Genomic DNA, 13,787 nt, shown 5'->3' on the forward strand with positions numbered 1-13,787 from the left:
CGATATTTAATTTACATAAGCTATGCATCAAGATTGAAATATTTAATTTCTAAACTAGATTTGGTTTTTTTTTCTCATGTAAATTCAGATAATTTAGAGACCAAGATAATCATACAAATTTGGCTATATTCTTCAACTCAATGCAACCATTCATATAAACTATGTCTGAATTCTACCTGGTTTGACAGAGAAATATAAGCCAATGGGAAATTTGTAAGCTTCGGAGGCATAGAATAGCTATAAATATAAAATAACAGTCTCAACCATTATCAGTATGGTTGTTGCTAATCGAAAAGATACAATTGTCACAAAATGTAAAGAACTACAAGTTAAATCACCCTGACAGTGTAGCTTATCAAAACATTTTAAATCTCTTCAATTTGATTCATATGGAAATCATCTTGGATGCAATTTTTATCTAAGGACAATATAAACTTATCAGAACAAACAACATGGGGGAATAAACTACGTAGTTTCTACAGTCTTCGAATTTTTTTGAAGCTGCAACTTGTGCATTTAGAGCTTCATGACATTTCTTGTGAGATTCATAAATATCCTTAACCTGGAAAAAAGAAATGAAAATTGAATGACATTATAACATACCAACGACATGAAAGAGAAAACTATGCAGATTCAAGATCATGATTATAGGAATAATTGACCAATAACTTTGGGTAATAATTTACAGTTAACTAAGTGCTATCAGATGAGAAAAGAGAATTATATATTCTATGTGCTCATAATTACAGTCATAACCTTTAATTAGAACATGAAGACAAATCTTGCTTGTATTTTTAGTTCAATAAGAAAAACTGAACTATTATCGTCCAAAAGAAACAACTAAATTTAGATACATGTAAAGAAGAGTCTGACAAATTAAGAAACAAACATATAGCTGTTTCTAGTAAAATAAGGAGTGCAAGAATTAACAAAATTTAGAGAATGTCAGCTTCTTGTTCATCAAAATAACCCTTCAACTTGCTACGCTAAAACAATATACCAAGCTTGACATGTATATCAAAAAATATTTCCACTTGATATGGACTGAATGATTAGAAGACATGTATATCGATAAAATTCAAGAATATTTGATCAATATACCAAGTTTGACATGAAAGTTCAATATTCCGTATTTAGTTAGACCGTTTTTTGCTCTATCATTAACCAAAACCACCATAATCCAAGGTCTCTCCCATCAAAACAAGCAAATATGTGAGGACTATAAGATAAAACCAATGTTTAAGATCCAATCATATATATGTGTGTGTGACTTATATAGTCTGATGTTACAGCCATCTGCCGTGCTGACATCAAACCTAGAAAGCAAATTGTGTGGTAAGTTACAGTGGCATAGCTTGGTTATAATAAGAAAGAAGCAGTTACAAACAGTGAACATATTAGTTTCATGAATGCAATTTGTGCTAGTTTAGTTCACATGCTAAAGGGTTTGCTAAGCAATGGTCACCTTGACATAATATTGTTGTATTATTAATAATTGATTCCCATGTGCTTCAATACTGGTACCCCAAACATAATATGGTATTGCTTAGGATAAAAGGTTAATGTGCCAATAACAGTAATAACAACAACATGCAGAGTTTCATTAATAAATGGTTTGCTCCTTTAGACGAAACTGCTATAACGATTGTTGAGTTTGGATGCAACCTCAATTTTGTTTCAATTTGAACTGGGCTTGCTATTATAAAAACCTATATATACTAGTATCAAATTGAATATCCTCTATTGAATATTTTTTGTAATATCTTACGATTCTGAGTGAAAAGACAAAGGATTCATATATGATTTTGAGTGGTAAAGACATAAAGGATTGCTCACATGCATGACTCAACATGATTTTAGACTTGTTATTTATAATCAACATTTCAGTAAAAAGGAAAATACTCCGGCATGTCATGCACTTTATTTTCATTCTCGAATGCATTCTTTTATGAAGAGCGCCAAAGATATAGATGTCATGATAAAAGATATTATGCATCAAGTTGTCAATGAAGTGCTTCTAGAACTATGAATGGAACATATTTATGGTCATTTTTACCTTCATGGCATGTTATCAGATGGATTTGAATTGAGGATCAACTTGATTTTAAGAGTGTAGATATAAAAAATGCAGAATTACAACATAGACTCTCTTCAGTATGTCAAGATACATAAATCTAAATCTATTGAAATGAAGTTACGACTCAAGATTATCTCCAAGGTCAATCCCAACTATCATAAACCTAATTTTATGGACATCAACTTTGCTTTTTGTTCTTCTAGGAACAATTCTCAAACATAGCAAATCAAACTTACTAAAAAACTACAGATCCAATCGAAAGACTTAAGACACTTAATAAGCCTAATAATCAACTCAAGTTTGACACTCCCACAATCCTGTCTACTTCTCTACTTACCAAAAATCAGAATACTAATTTTCCTTTTTCTTTTTTACTTTTTGGAATGAAAATGACCTAGCTACAAATTTTCTGAGCAATTTATATGCATTATAGGCTATACACATTATATACTCAAGGTAAATTATTTATCAAACAATCTCAATACAATATAGAGAAATGAGGATAAATTGAACCAAAAATGACATTTTTTGATGATACGGAAAAGGTAAACCAAAACATCACAAACTTTTCCTCAATTGAAACTCTTATAATGAAAAATCAAACTTCCAAATTCTGCGAGTCGAAGTAGAGAACTTGATTGAGAACTGACCCTAAAACAACTTGAACTATTGAGATATTTGAGATTGAGTTTGGATTTTGAGAGATTTAAGTATATTAACAAACCATAGAGAGAATCATCTCCAGCGTTTGTTCTCTTAGAAATCCCTAGGAGCACTGTGATGTTGTCTTCGACCGAGAATTGAGGAGGAGGGATGAGTCGAGGTCGAGATCAAAAACCTAACTCTAGATCAGAAGTGGAGAAGCCGAGATCGAGAGAGAGTAGTGGGATGAACCGAGATCGGAACCTATCAGAAATCGAGATAAAAACCTAACTCTAGTTCAGAAGTCGAGATCAAAAGAGAGGAGAGGGACGAAATGAGAGGAGAGGGGCGAGTCTAAATAGAGAAATAGAATTTCGAAATGACATAGCTTTTGGTGTCATTTAGAAATTCCAAGCCTGATATGCTGTTAAAATCTAATTGGAATTGGGCCAATTCCAGAGCTTCAAATGTTTTTGAATCCAAACACTAAAATTGGCCCAATTCCAGAATTTAAAACGGAATTCTGGTTTCCAAACAGGCCATTCACTTGAACAAAAATTATATCAAACAGAAATTTTGTCAAAAATATGGTTTATTCTTAGTCTTATCTGATGTCGTCTTAAATTTTTTTGTCCTGATGATGCGTAAAGTTTCTGATACGCGATGATGCTGAACAGTGATGGAAGGACATCTGATGACTTTGACTGTTATTAAGTTTTAGATATGGTCTCCTGGATTGGTGCTCTTGAGATACTAGAGCATTCTAGCAGGAAGTTTAGCATCACACAAGAACAAGTAGATGTGTCTCTTTTCTCCTGGTTCTTAGTTTAATTTTAAACTCACCCCTCTATAACCCTGTATACTTTGAATGCCGTATATACTTTGAATAGCAAAACCTAGTTCCAGCTGTCTATCTTGGTCTCATGTCCTAAACCCTGTTAGTCATATATCTTTTATACTTTTATATGTTAAATCCATGAATTTGCATTTAAGGAAGCATTACTTTGTGAAGTGTTCAGATTATCACGCTTCTATGTGAATGAGGAAATTCTTAGGCTTACATAAGTGTTGAGATTATCACGCTTTTATGTGAATGAGTAAATTCTTAGGCTTATATATCTGAATGAAATGCATTCTGCTTAAATCTTTGTAGATTAACCACTTAATTCTTATGGGAAATGTTTTGCGAACATGATTGGGTAATTAGTTGAAGTATGCCTCATGCCTCATAGTTGCATAGACATTGAAGAACCAACTATTATGTTATCATTGATTTACTCGGAATTTGGTAAACATCCTTATATGTAAAGCAGCGAGATCAAATGGAGAGTTGAAAAGGGGAAACTCGGACTCAAGTGCTTGGTTTGATCCTTTTACAGGTAAATGGTATTCAAGAACCCAAAACCCTGTCTAACATTTTGGACATTTCCAGGTTTGGATATCAACATCGAATTCAAAACCTTATTGGTTCAGATTTGGATTTCAGATTTGGATATCACCTTCCTAAATCCATAGATAATAAACAAGACAATAGTTTATGTGATGATACGTATGGTGTATATTTTATTATGTTTTAGATAAAAATATAGATTTGACAATTTTTATGCAATAACCTTCACGTGGGATGATGATAACTGGTAACTCACACTGCTATATTTAAGAACCAACTTCTATCAAAATCCAATAAGAAGTGAATTTGACCATGAGTCCAGATACGATTTACTGACTTGTCTGGATTCAGATTTTTAACTTGTATTTAATACGAATCCATCCCATCTACATTCCTAACATTGAGCCCAAAAGCGGGTCTCCATCCCTACGGTTTAGATTTTTTTGAGTTGGACTCAAATAATGCTCACCCCATTACGTACGTGCATGATTCATTTTAGCTAATATTCTGGATATGTTTAATATTTGAAGTGTTAAGCCTATTATTTACATTTAGAACTTTAAACTATTAGAACTTAGTTGTATGAATTTCAAGTTATTTATTATTTCATTTTCAGAGAAAGCCAAGCTTTTGTAGACCAATCTGGCCTTTTAGATCTCGTGTGCGCATAAGCAAGTCTGTGTTTGAACTTTGAAGATGGAAACCATACTGGATCTCCCTTGAGCTATAAATTTGTCTACTTGAATCTTAATCTCCGTGTTGTTCAGATTGTGATTATACTAATTTGCGACAGGGTAATGTCCAATCTTATTGCAGGAAATTTCTGTTGAACTCTTGTTCACTATGCAGCTTATGTTTGTTCCCCTGTATATGCCTTTGTACATGTTCTGAATATTGCAAATTTGCTTTCAAAAACAGTAGAATTTCTTTGTGACTGTTTTGTAATTTGTTCTTAAATACATTTTGTTGAATTCTGTAGGTCTTACCATATTTGTATATTCCATGTCCGGACAATGCACTTAAAAGTCCAGAAGAAGGTACTTTAAAAGTTTAATCCTCAATCTCCAGGCAATGTAATTTGCAAATCAATGCAAATAGTTACCTCTGTACATTTGGGACTATTGTTTTCATGAAACATTCATTCCTGCAGAAGTTTTTTCTAATATCCTTTCTTGTTTCTTTACTTGCTTTATTTTCTTCTTTCTTGAAAACAAAGTAACATGTGTTTTAACGTAGGTTATCTCCTACCAGTGGTATTTCAGGTTAAATTTGAGACCATTTTTTTGCCCTTTTTTGCAAGATATCTGGGCTAGCAGTTATTTAGGTTTTCTTTGCTTTGAATCCAAGTTGCGATGATTTATGATTAAGCTTTTTTATCATGCATTGTATGGTAGAATATTATTATGCGGTCAGAATTCTGTAGTCATGTTGTAGAATTCATGTTTCATTTATGCTAGTATCTACGTTAGAGTTTATTAAGCAGATCCGGCCAAGGTTTCCAACAAATAGGTAGCAAAGAAACTAATGTTGACCAGCTAGATATATCATATTTTCTTTTTGAAATATATTATTAAAATGAAAGATATTCTAGTGGGTTGTGGTTCACATGAACAGGGGCATGAGCTTGTATGTGGGCCACTAAACTAGGATCTGTGAATGTTAATTTTTTTCACTGCCTTAGCAAAAGACACCCATAACCTTCACATATCCTAGTTGGAATAGGATATGATTCTTATTAGAATTGTAGTGGATGTGAGGCCCACTAGACATGCGTTTATACCGGAGGAGATTTTTTTGTAAAAGGAATCTTGGATAATGATGCAACACCTAGCCAAACAAGTAGTCAGCTAACTGGAGGAAAGGTCTAATGGAAAGGTGTGCACTGTTTGCGATTGTGTTTCGACAGAAAATAAAGAGAAAACAAAGGATAAAACATAGGGTTTTCTTCTTGTTCGTTAAATTTCTGTAAGTTATTAATTTTAGATTAGTTTTTTAAACTAATTAGTTTTTGAATTGGGTTTTCTTAATCCGCTGTGTAGTTGAATTGAGTTATACTAGATCGTTTGTATTGTAAAATTTAGAGGGATAATCCTTCTGAAAAAAAAGATCTGATTGGTAACAAGCTTGATTTTATATGCTCACCTCTGACACTGAGCCCTGCCGCCTCCACTCCCCCACCCCACATCCCTTGCAGCTGAAAATCCTACTTGTCCCTGCTCATGAATCACATAAAACGAAAATTCTTCTTTTTCTACTTATTTCTCTTTTTGAACTATAGATCTTGTCTTATTTTGTCATCGCATATAACTGATTCGCGATTGTTTGGCTGGTCCAACCCAGGGATTTGATTATTTTAGTGGATGTTTGCTCATCAGTTGTTGGTTTTGTATTCTGGCTCTTTATAGTTGTAGACATTCTTATTGCTGTCTGCTGCGTGAGGAGTATGATAATTAATTAATTGTGTGAGGGAGTACAAGATTACCATAGAATGATAATTAATTGTGTGAGGGAGTACAAGATCACCATAGAAATATGCAATGTCGTAGGAGCTTCAGGCTATGTAGGATTCACAGATTAGGATCTTGCCCCCTTTCCTGCAGGAATGTGTCTTACCTGTGGCGGAGATCCAAAGTTATTCGTAGATGGCATTGGAAAATTGATACCTCTTTAGTGGCTTCCATGGTGTTTTTTAAAGCATGTAATGGTTTTTTTTGATGTATGGTGCTTCAACGAGAGCCTGTGAAGAACAGATACGGATATGTGAGACTTGGAAGTGGTAACAAGTTATACATATGTATATGTAAGGGAGAATATGAGACACAGATAGCAAACCTAAAATTTGGGACACCAAACCATCATGGATACAAAAACAAATTATACATGCACATGCTAAGCATGCACACGCTAAGCTTTAATGAACGATATCCTCTATCAATAAGAAACTGGACAAATTATATAATTGCATTAAAAAAATCTTCTAGAAATGTGAATGTAACAGTTGCGCATTTGGTTTTTACTTTTTTTTATACATCAGATGTGTTTCTGTTTTGTTCCCATTACACATGGGATATTTTAAGATGTATGAAAAGGTTCTGGCATGTATCCATCAAGTATTGAAGTGTCTAGTATTGGATACATATTTGATACAAGTGTCTCTCCTCTTGCAAAGTTTTTGAGCTATGTGCTATGGCTCAGAGCATTGTACTGAAGGACCTTTACATCATTGACCATGAAAATGACTTTTTGGAGTACAGTAGCTGTATGTGTCTCCTTGTTTGTTTCCTTTGTGTACCTGAGTGTCTTTAGGTCTCAGTTATTCACATTGCCCCTTGAAATAATCAATTGTGGAACCCTTTACAGGTTCTCTTTGATTGACTGGATTGATGTGGTAGCCAAATAGAACCCTTCTTTCAAAATGATGTAATATTTCTTAGTTCATACTACATCGCCGAAGCACTTTGTGCAAATTCTGATAAGCTGTTTGTTACTTTGATTCACTATAATCTTGCCCAGTTGTCTGGTTTCTTTTTTATTTTTGCAAATGTTTTTGCAGGTCAGAAATTTGTACATACTCTATCAAATGCCCTCGAGAAGGCTTTAAAGGTAAGGTATGGTTAGCGTCTTCATTGTAGGTGAGATTGGAGAATTAGTTATTCTGTTACACGATTGTTCTGGATTCCCATGTTCAAACTGATACCTTGACATTATTTTGATCTTTGCAGTATAAAGGGAATTCCACTTCTAAAAGACAACATGTGCATGAGTGTTGCCTTGTTCGAGCAAAGAAGCTCTATGGTTATTACCCATCGGATGACCTGTTTATAAAGATCTATTTGTATCCACAGTCACTTTATTTTGGTTGTCTGAACTCAAATTGGGCTGCTTGTGATGTATTACTCTTCTGTGGTTACATCAATCTGTAAATTATAAACCACGAGATATAAAAGGACAGCAGTTATATAGTATTTAGTATTGGTTATGTCAAAGGTCCCTGCCATTACACCAAGACTCCAGAGTTGTACTGAGTCTTGAGAGTTATAATTTTATATTTTAACATGCCCCCACAGATTGCACGCCATTTCATAGCTGAAACCTCAACTCAGAGAGAGGTATCTTAAAAATTCGCTATAGAAATTCTTGGCCACTAAGATTTGAACCTGGGTTGCTCTGATATTGTGTCAAAGGTCCCTTCCAGTGCACCAAAACTCTGAAGTTGTAGTGAGGGTTGAGGATTATACTTTTATACTCAACATATTAGTTCTATAAAATGGAAGAGGGTTCACAATGATTTGACATATTCCCATCTATAAGTCAATTTAAGGTGTCATGTGACGTGGCGGCTTTATTATTATTATTTGATGTATGCCGTTGCTATTCCCTCCTTTGGGAAGTTAATAATGATGACAATACCTTTTGTGTGCTCGTAGTTGATATAGACTGCTGGTTGGCTTGTTATAATTGTTGTCATGTGTGGCTATGTGGTTGCAACCTTGACTACTATGTCTATAACCATGTTACAGTACTCCAACTTTCTAGATGATAAATAAGTTCTATGATCTAAGCATGGACTTTTCCTGGTTGAATTAAGGTCCACTTGGTTCTGTTCCCATGTTTACATAGTTGTGGAACTAAACATAAGTTGTGAGGTAATATTAGTTCTGCTTAGGTTATAGCCATGACTATCATAACTGTAAACCACAGAGGACGATTCCGTATGCTGTATGCTTGTTTATTGAAATATCTTAGCATATTATGCTGTTTAATTTTTACTGCTTAATATGCAGTTATTGGAATCATTTTACGTGCTTACTTAGTACATATGTTCTCGGTGCTTCTGTTAGTCACTGTGTTCTTTATTTACTGTATTCATCAAAACATTTGTTGATTCTCTGCTAATTTTATACATTTGGCATTTGCCTTTGTTCTGGTTTCTCTCGTGATCCTTGCGAGCATCCTTGGCTTTCCTTGACGTAATTAAAGATATTATCCTCATGAAGTTGGTCGTGCTGCTAGCATGCTTTTGGTATGTTGTTCTTTCTTCTGATATATGAATTGGTGATTCTTCCCTTGTCCAGCCAGTAAAGGTTTATTGTTTCTACACCGTTTCTGTTTTTCAATCAAACATTGGACAGCTTGCGGCCTATGTGTGTTGTTTTTATTTTAGCATTTGGTATCATGGTGAAAGCTGATGCATAAAAACCCTTGATTGCTTTTTTGGTTTCTCATTAATTTTTCTGTTCCCTCTTGCAATGCCTGTTGGATGAAAATTATCAAACTTCTCTCTGGATCTAAAGACAATATTATCCCTTTTATACCCTCATTCTTCATTCAATAAAACATCTTCATGCTTGATCCACGGAGCATGGCTATCACACTGTTTTCCCTAGCATCAGCAGGTGTGAGCAACAGTACCTGGTACAACCAGCTGCCGTCTTGGTTGTATGCGGGAAGCAAGCAATGCGAGGTCTTGGTGATGGATCATGGGCAGTAGCAAAAGCGATGTAATATTAGTTTAGTTACTGGTGTGATGGCTATGGGCTGGGTTGGGCTCAGTGATAATCTGTTGGATACACATGGGAGTTGATCAGCAAAACCAGTGACGAGTTTGAAGAAGTTCTATTTTTCTTCCATGGTGCTAGGTATCATATCTTATTCTAGGCCCAAGAGTTGACCATTTAATTGTGTAGGATTTGAGGTAAATCCCAAAGAAAAAGCACTGCAGGGGAATATAAAATAAAGATAATTTAGGGGATCTAGGTTTAATTTATGAAATTTACTAATTACTAAAAAAATTTGGAGCATCCTTTGCCTGGGAACATATGAATTAGAATTTCAGACTTTGTTGGTATTTTTGCTTTATCTGTTCTGATTGCTTAATTAGGAGTGCACATTGCAGAAGTTCAATGCTATTTATTGATTCTATTCTTATTCTTTATATCTTAATTATCCAGAAAGATGTCTTGAAAGCTCTATTATTCTATGGGCATATTTATGGATCTTTTTCTGTATTTTTCTTTGTTCGGGTAATATTCAATATGATTTGTTAAAATACCATTCACAATTTATGACAATAGCTATTTTCATTGTGGTGGCCAAAAATGTGATGAGTAAATCTAATATGTGGTTGCAAAAATGCAGTTTGGGATGCTTCAGTTCTATATCTTCTTTTTGTTGTGTTCAGCTGATTCTCACATGGGATTTAAGTTTGCTTATTATCCTGTTGCTTGGTTCTTAAAGGTCTTATAGAAAATAGTGCAAAGATGATAGGCCTTCGCAGTGTGGTTTTTCTCCTGCTGCAGTCTTTCTTCAAACTTTTCCTAATCTGTGTTGTTAGTTTCTGTAGAAGCTTGTTAATAGGAAAGTACGTGGTGTTTGTTGATGAAGAGATTCCTTTCTTGCCTGGTTGTTGCTATACATAATTTAAAGTAGTTCGCTTTCTTTCGAAGAGGTCTGTAGGGAATATTAGCATTTAGCAAGAATGCTGGGTTTGTGAGGTAGCTATATTGTGAAAATGCCTGGGACGTGCATTTGTTGGGAAATGGCTAGGGCTGTAATCGTCACCTAACAAAATGAATATCATGTATCTAAGTGGAGATGCAACTTTCTAGTTTCCAGTGTTGGAAACAAGGTTTACAAGGTTGCATGAGCAGCTACATAAAAGCATGTGAGTGACTATTTTATCAAATTAGGATTATGTGCTTTCATTATGGGACATACAACATATCACTCGTATGGTTATGCCTCTGCATAACGATTACATGTTTTATCTGCTGCTTTTCATTTTATAACAAAAGCTAGTATTCATACGATTATGCTCTCTTTCTTTCAATTATTTGTTAATATTGATTGTATTTTTTGCTGCCTTGAAGTTTAAATGTGTACATTGTTGTTTTTTGAATGATTCGTTAATCTATTGTCTCTTATGTTTTCCACTTTTCCCTGATGTTTTAAATGTTTTTGAAAAACAACAAACCTTTATCTCAAATTTTTGGGGTTGGCTACATGAACCCTATTCTTCCATTCAGCTCCGTGAAGGTGTGCCTTCTTTGTTAACTATTTTAAGTAACACGCGAATGCGTGCACAGTAACATTTAAATCCACCTAATCTGGTGTGATTCCTTAAATGGAAAATAATCTGTTTATTGCATTTGGTGTTCTCAAACAAAATGTGTAAAGAAACTGTAGTTTAGAACAGTGTTCCACGTAGTGTGTTGTGTGCTAGGATAGTCAATTTGCGTCTTCCTTCATGGGCAGGGAGGTAATTGAATGTCTGAAATGTTTCTTAATGAGTGTCCTTCATGTAGGATTGTCTTATTGTTTTCTTGCATGCTATATAATATATCTATTAGTTTTGTAGATGTCAGTTTTGCTTGTTCTGTAATGTTGTTTGACTTCATTTGGATTATTTGAAGATTATTACTTGGATTGTTGCATTACGAATCATTCTCAACCTTGTTGTCTCAGTGAATAATATTTTATTTTATTTTATTACCATTCTCTCTCTCTCTCTCTCTCTCAAAATATTATTTCAGTCGGAGTTAGCCTCAGTGTACCTGGATTAGGTTCTTTGTGTTCGACTTGGCAAATGACTATCCGATATCTATGGCTGAGCCTATATCAATTCAGTTTGGAACTGGCATTGAATACATTGTTTATTTCGACTATTCTGCTAATGTTCAACGTCATGTCAAGTAGAGTTGGAGGTGGACTTGGAGTTTGGCAGTCTGTTTTTCTGCATCAAACAGTTGGTTGATAACAATAATTTTGATTTTTCTTTGAACATATGCATTTAAGCTGTGTCACTGCTGCCAGAAAAATATCCGCTAAATCACTTTAAATTTTTTGCAGGATGGTGCTGTTCTCAGAACAAACTTTCAGCCTTATGAATCTCATATTCCTTATCTACTTCAATTTTTGGTAAGAAATAGACTTTGAATGTTCAGTTTATCCTGGATAATTGGTTTATATGTTAAATTTCAGCTGATTGTTTAGATGGTTTCGGTAGTGCCCTGGAAACTTGTAAGTGCAAGAAATTATAAGATCAGAGCTGATGGAGGAGGAGTGGGATAGACTTGAATGAACATACTGACAGTACAAATGTACGTGATGGTGATTAGGATTACTGAGGGGTGACCCTTAACTAAGCTGAAGTGGGAAAGGGTTGGGCGTGGTGGTAAAGGATTCATCTCAACATCTTAGAGGTTGTGGATAAACACATAGTCATTGTTTTAAACCTGTGTTAATGTGGCAGGGCTACATGCTTGCTGTGATTGAATTTGTGCTTGGTTTGAGTTTTAGTCCTCAATGGTGGAGGCTTGGCACATGTTTTGTTGAGATATATTAACTGCTTGCATGATTGAAATTTAACACGATTCTTTGTAATGTATGCATTGCCAGTCTAAAAGACACGTTTTAAAATGAGCAATGCATGTTCTTTCTGAATTTCAACTAATGGAAAGAGATAAAAACTGAAGGGAAAATTCCATCTTGCCATTATGTATATCATGCTAAATGGAATATATTGTCTGCTGGAATAATCTAACCATACTTCAAGAGGTCTCTTTAAATATTTCAGAAAATCATTTACAGGGCCGGCATAAGAAAAAAGTAAGCAGCAAAGTTATAGAAAAAACACAAATAAAAGGTCAAAGATAAGAATAAAGGGAAATAATCAAGACCTGAACAAATCAATCTAAGTGCTGACTAGCCTATTTGTTGGTTCCCGAGATCTGTCAAGTAATGAACCGATAGCAAGTTAATTATGTGGCAGAATTGATTGATTGGTAGTTCCCTAGAATTGAGAAAACTGAAAAAATTATAATATCAGAAGGTAGGATCTAAAAATGACTGCAATAAGTTAGTTGGTGGAGCGCCTAAGTTTTCTTTTCCCATAAGTTATCTTGTTGGGTTGATGTTTGGACACTGTTTGGTAACTGATAGATGGTGAAGTGATGGAATAAGCAAGGAGGATCCTGTGCCAAGTCTTTAATCATAACATTTGTAGTTCACCATCGGACCTGACCTGGACTTGGTTTGTTAGTAACTCTAGTTTCAATTGATCCTTAGGATAAGTCTTTTAACCTTTTGTATGATAATTTACCATGTCATGGATAGCGCTCAATCTGACATTCAAAGACAATTCTATCTATCAGAGGTTAAGTTTCTCTTAGGTTTAGCTATATTCCAGACTTTGGGCCGATTACCTATGGTATATCTGTTATCACCCAACACAATATATTTATTGTTCACCACTGGTTCTATGATGAAAACAAGTTTTTTTAATGATTTAAAGACAGGAATTTAATATTTTGATAGCCTTCCACGTGTTTAATGGTTCTACTGAGCAGCATAAGCTGATTCTTTGCAGTACTTTATTACATGGTGTTAATCATTTAATTATGCTTTTATAATGATGTACCTTCTGTAGAAACCACGGTTTATTGTATTTGGATTGAATTTTCAGGTTGATTATAATTTATACGGAATGAGTCATATACATCTTTCAAAGTTTAAATTCCGTCCTCCAGTACCAGATGCATATATCCCTACGGTACCTTGCTTCCAGGGACATGGTCTGCAGGTACTAGAAATTTTGGTTTCCGTTGCATTTTATTTGGTGGTCTCTCTGAGCCTTATTGGGTTTATATTCCCCATTCCGTGCAATGGACATTCCTATTG

The 13,787-nt window shown here is 34.5% G+C and overlaps 1 protein-coding gene across 1 annotated transcript in view; it reads left to right on the forward strand.

The window, feature by feature from the left end:
• The window catches only part of LOC109847133 (DNA polymerase zeta catalytic subunit), a 43,118-nt gene that overhangs the window by 2,841 nt on the left and 26,490 nt on the right, over positions 1-13,787 (forward strand). Inside the window, 6 exon segments of the mRNA XM_020416378.1 lie at positions 5,089-5,146; positions 7,663-7,712; positions 7,832-7,944; positions 9,090-9,132; positions 11,958-12,026; positions 13,573-13,748. Of these exon segments, the coding sequence (XP_020271967.1) occupies positions 5,089-5,146; positions 7,663-7,712; positions 7,832-7,944; positions 9,090-9,132; positions 11,958-12,026; positions 13,573-13,748 (509 nt within the window).

The sequence above is a fragment of the Asparagus officinalis genome, chromosome 7, assembly GCF_001876935.1.
Source record: "Asparagus officinalis chromosome 7, Aspof.V1, whole genome shotgun sequence".
In the NCBI taxonomy this organism is placed as follows: Eukaryota; Viridiplantae; Streptophyta; class Magnoliopsida; order Asparagales; family Asparagaceae; genus Asparagus; species Asparagus officinalis.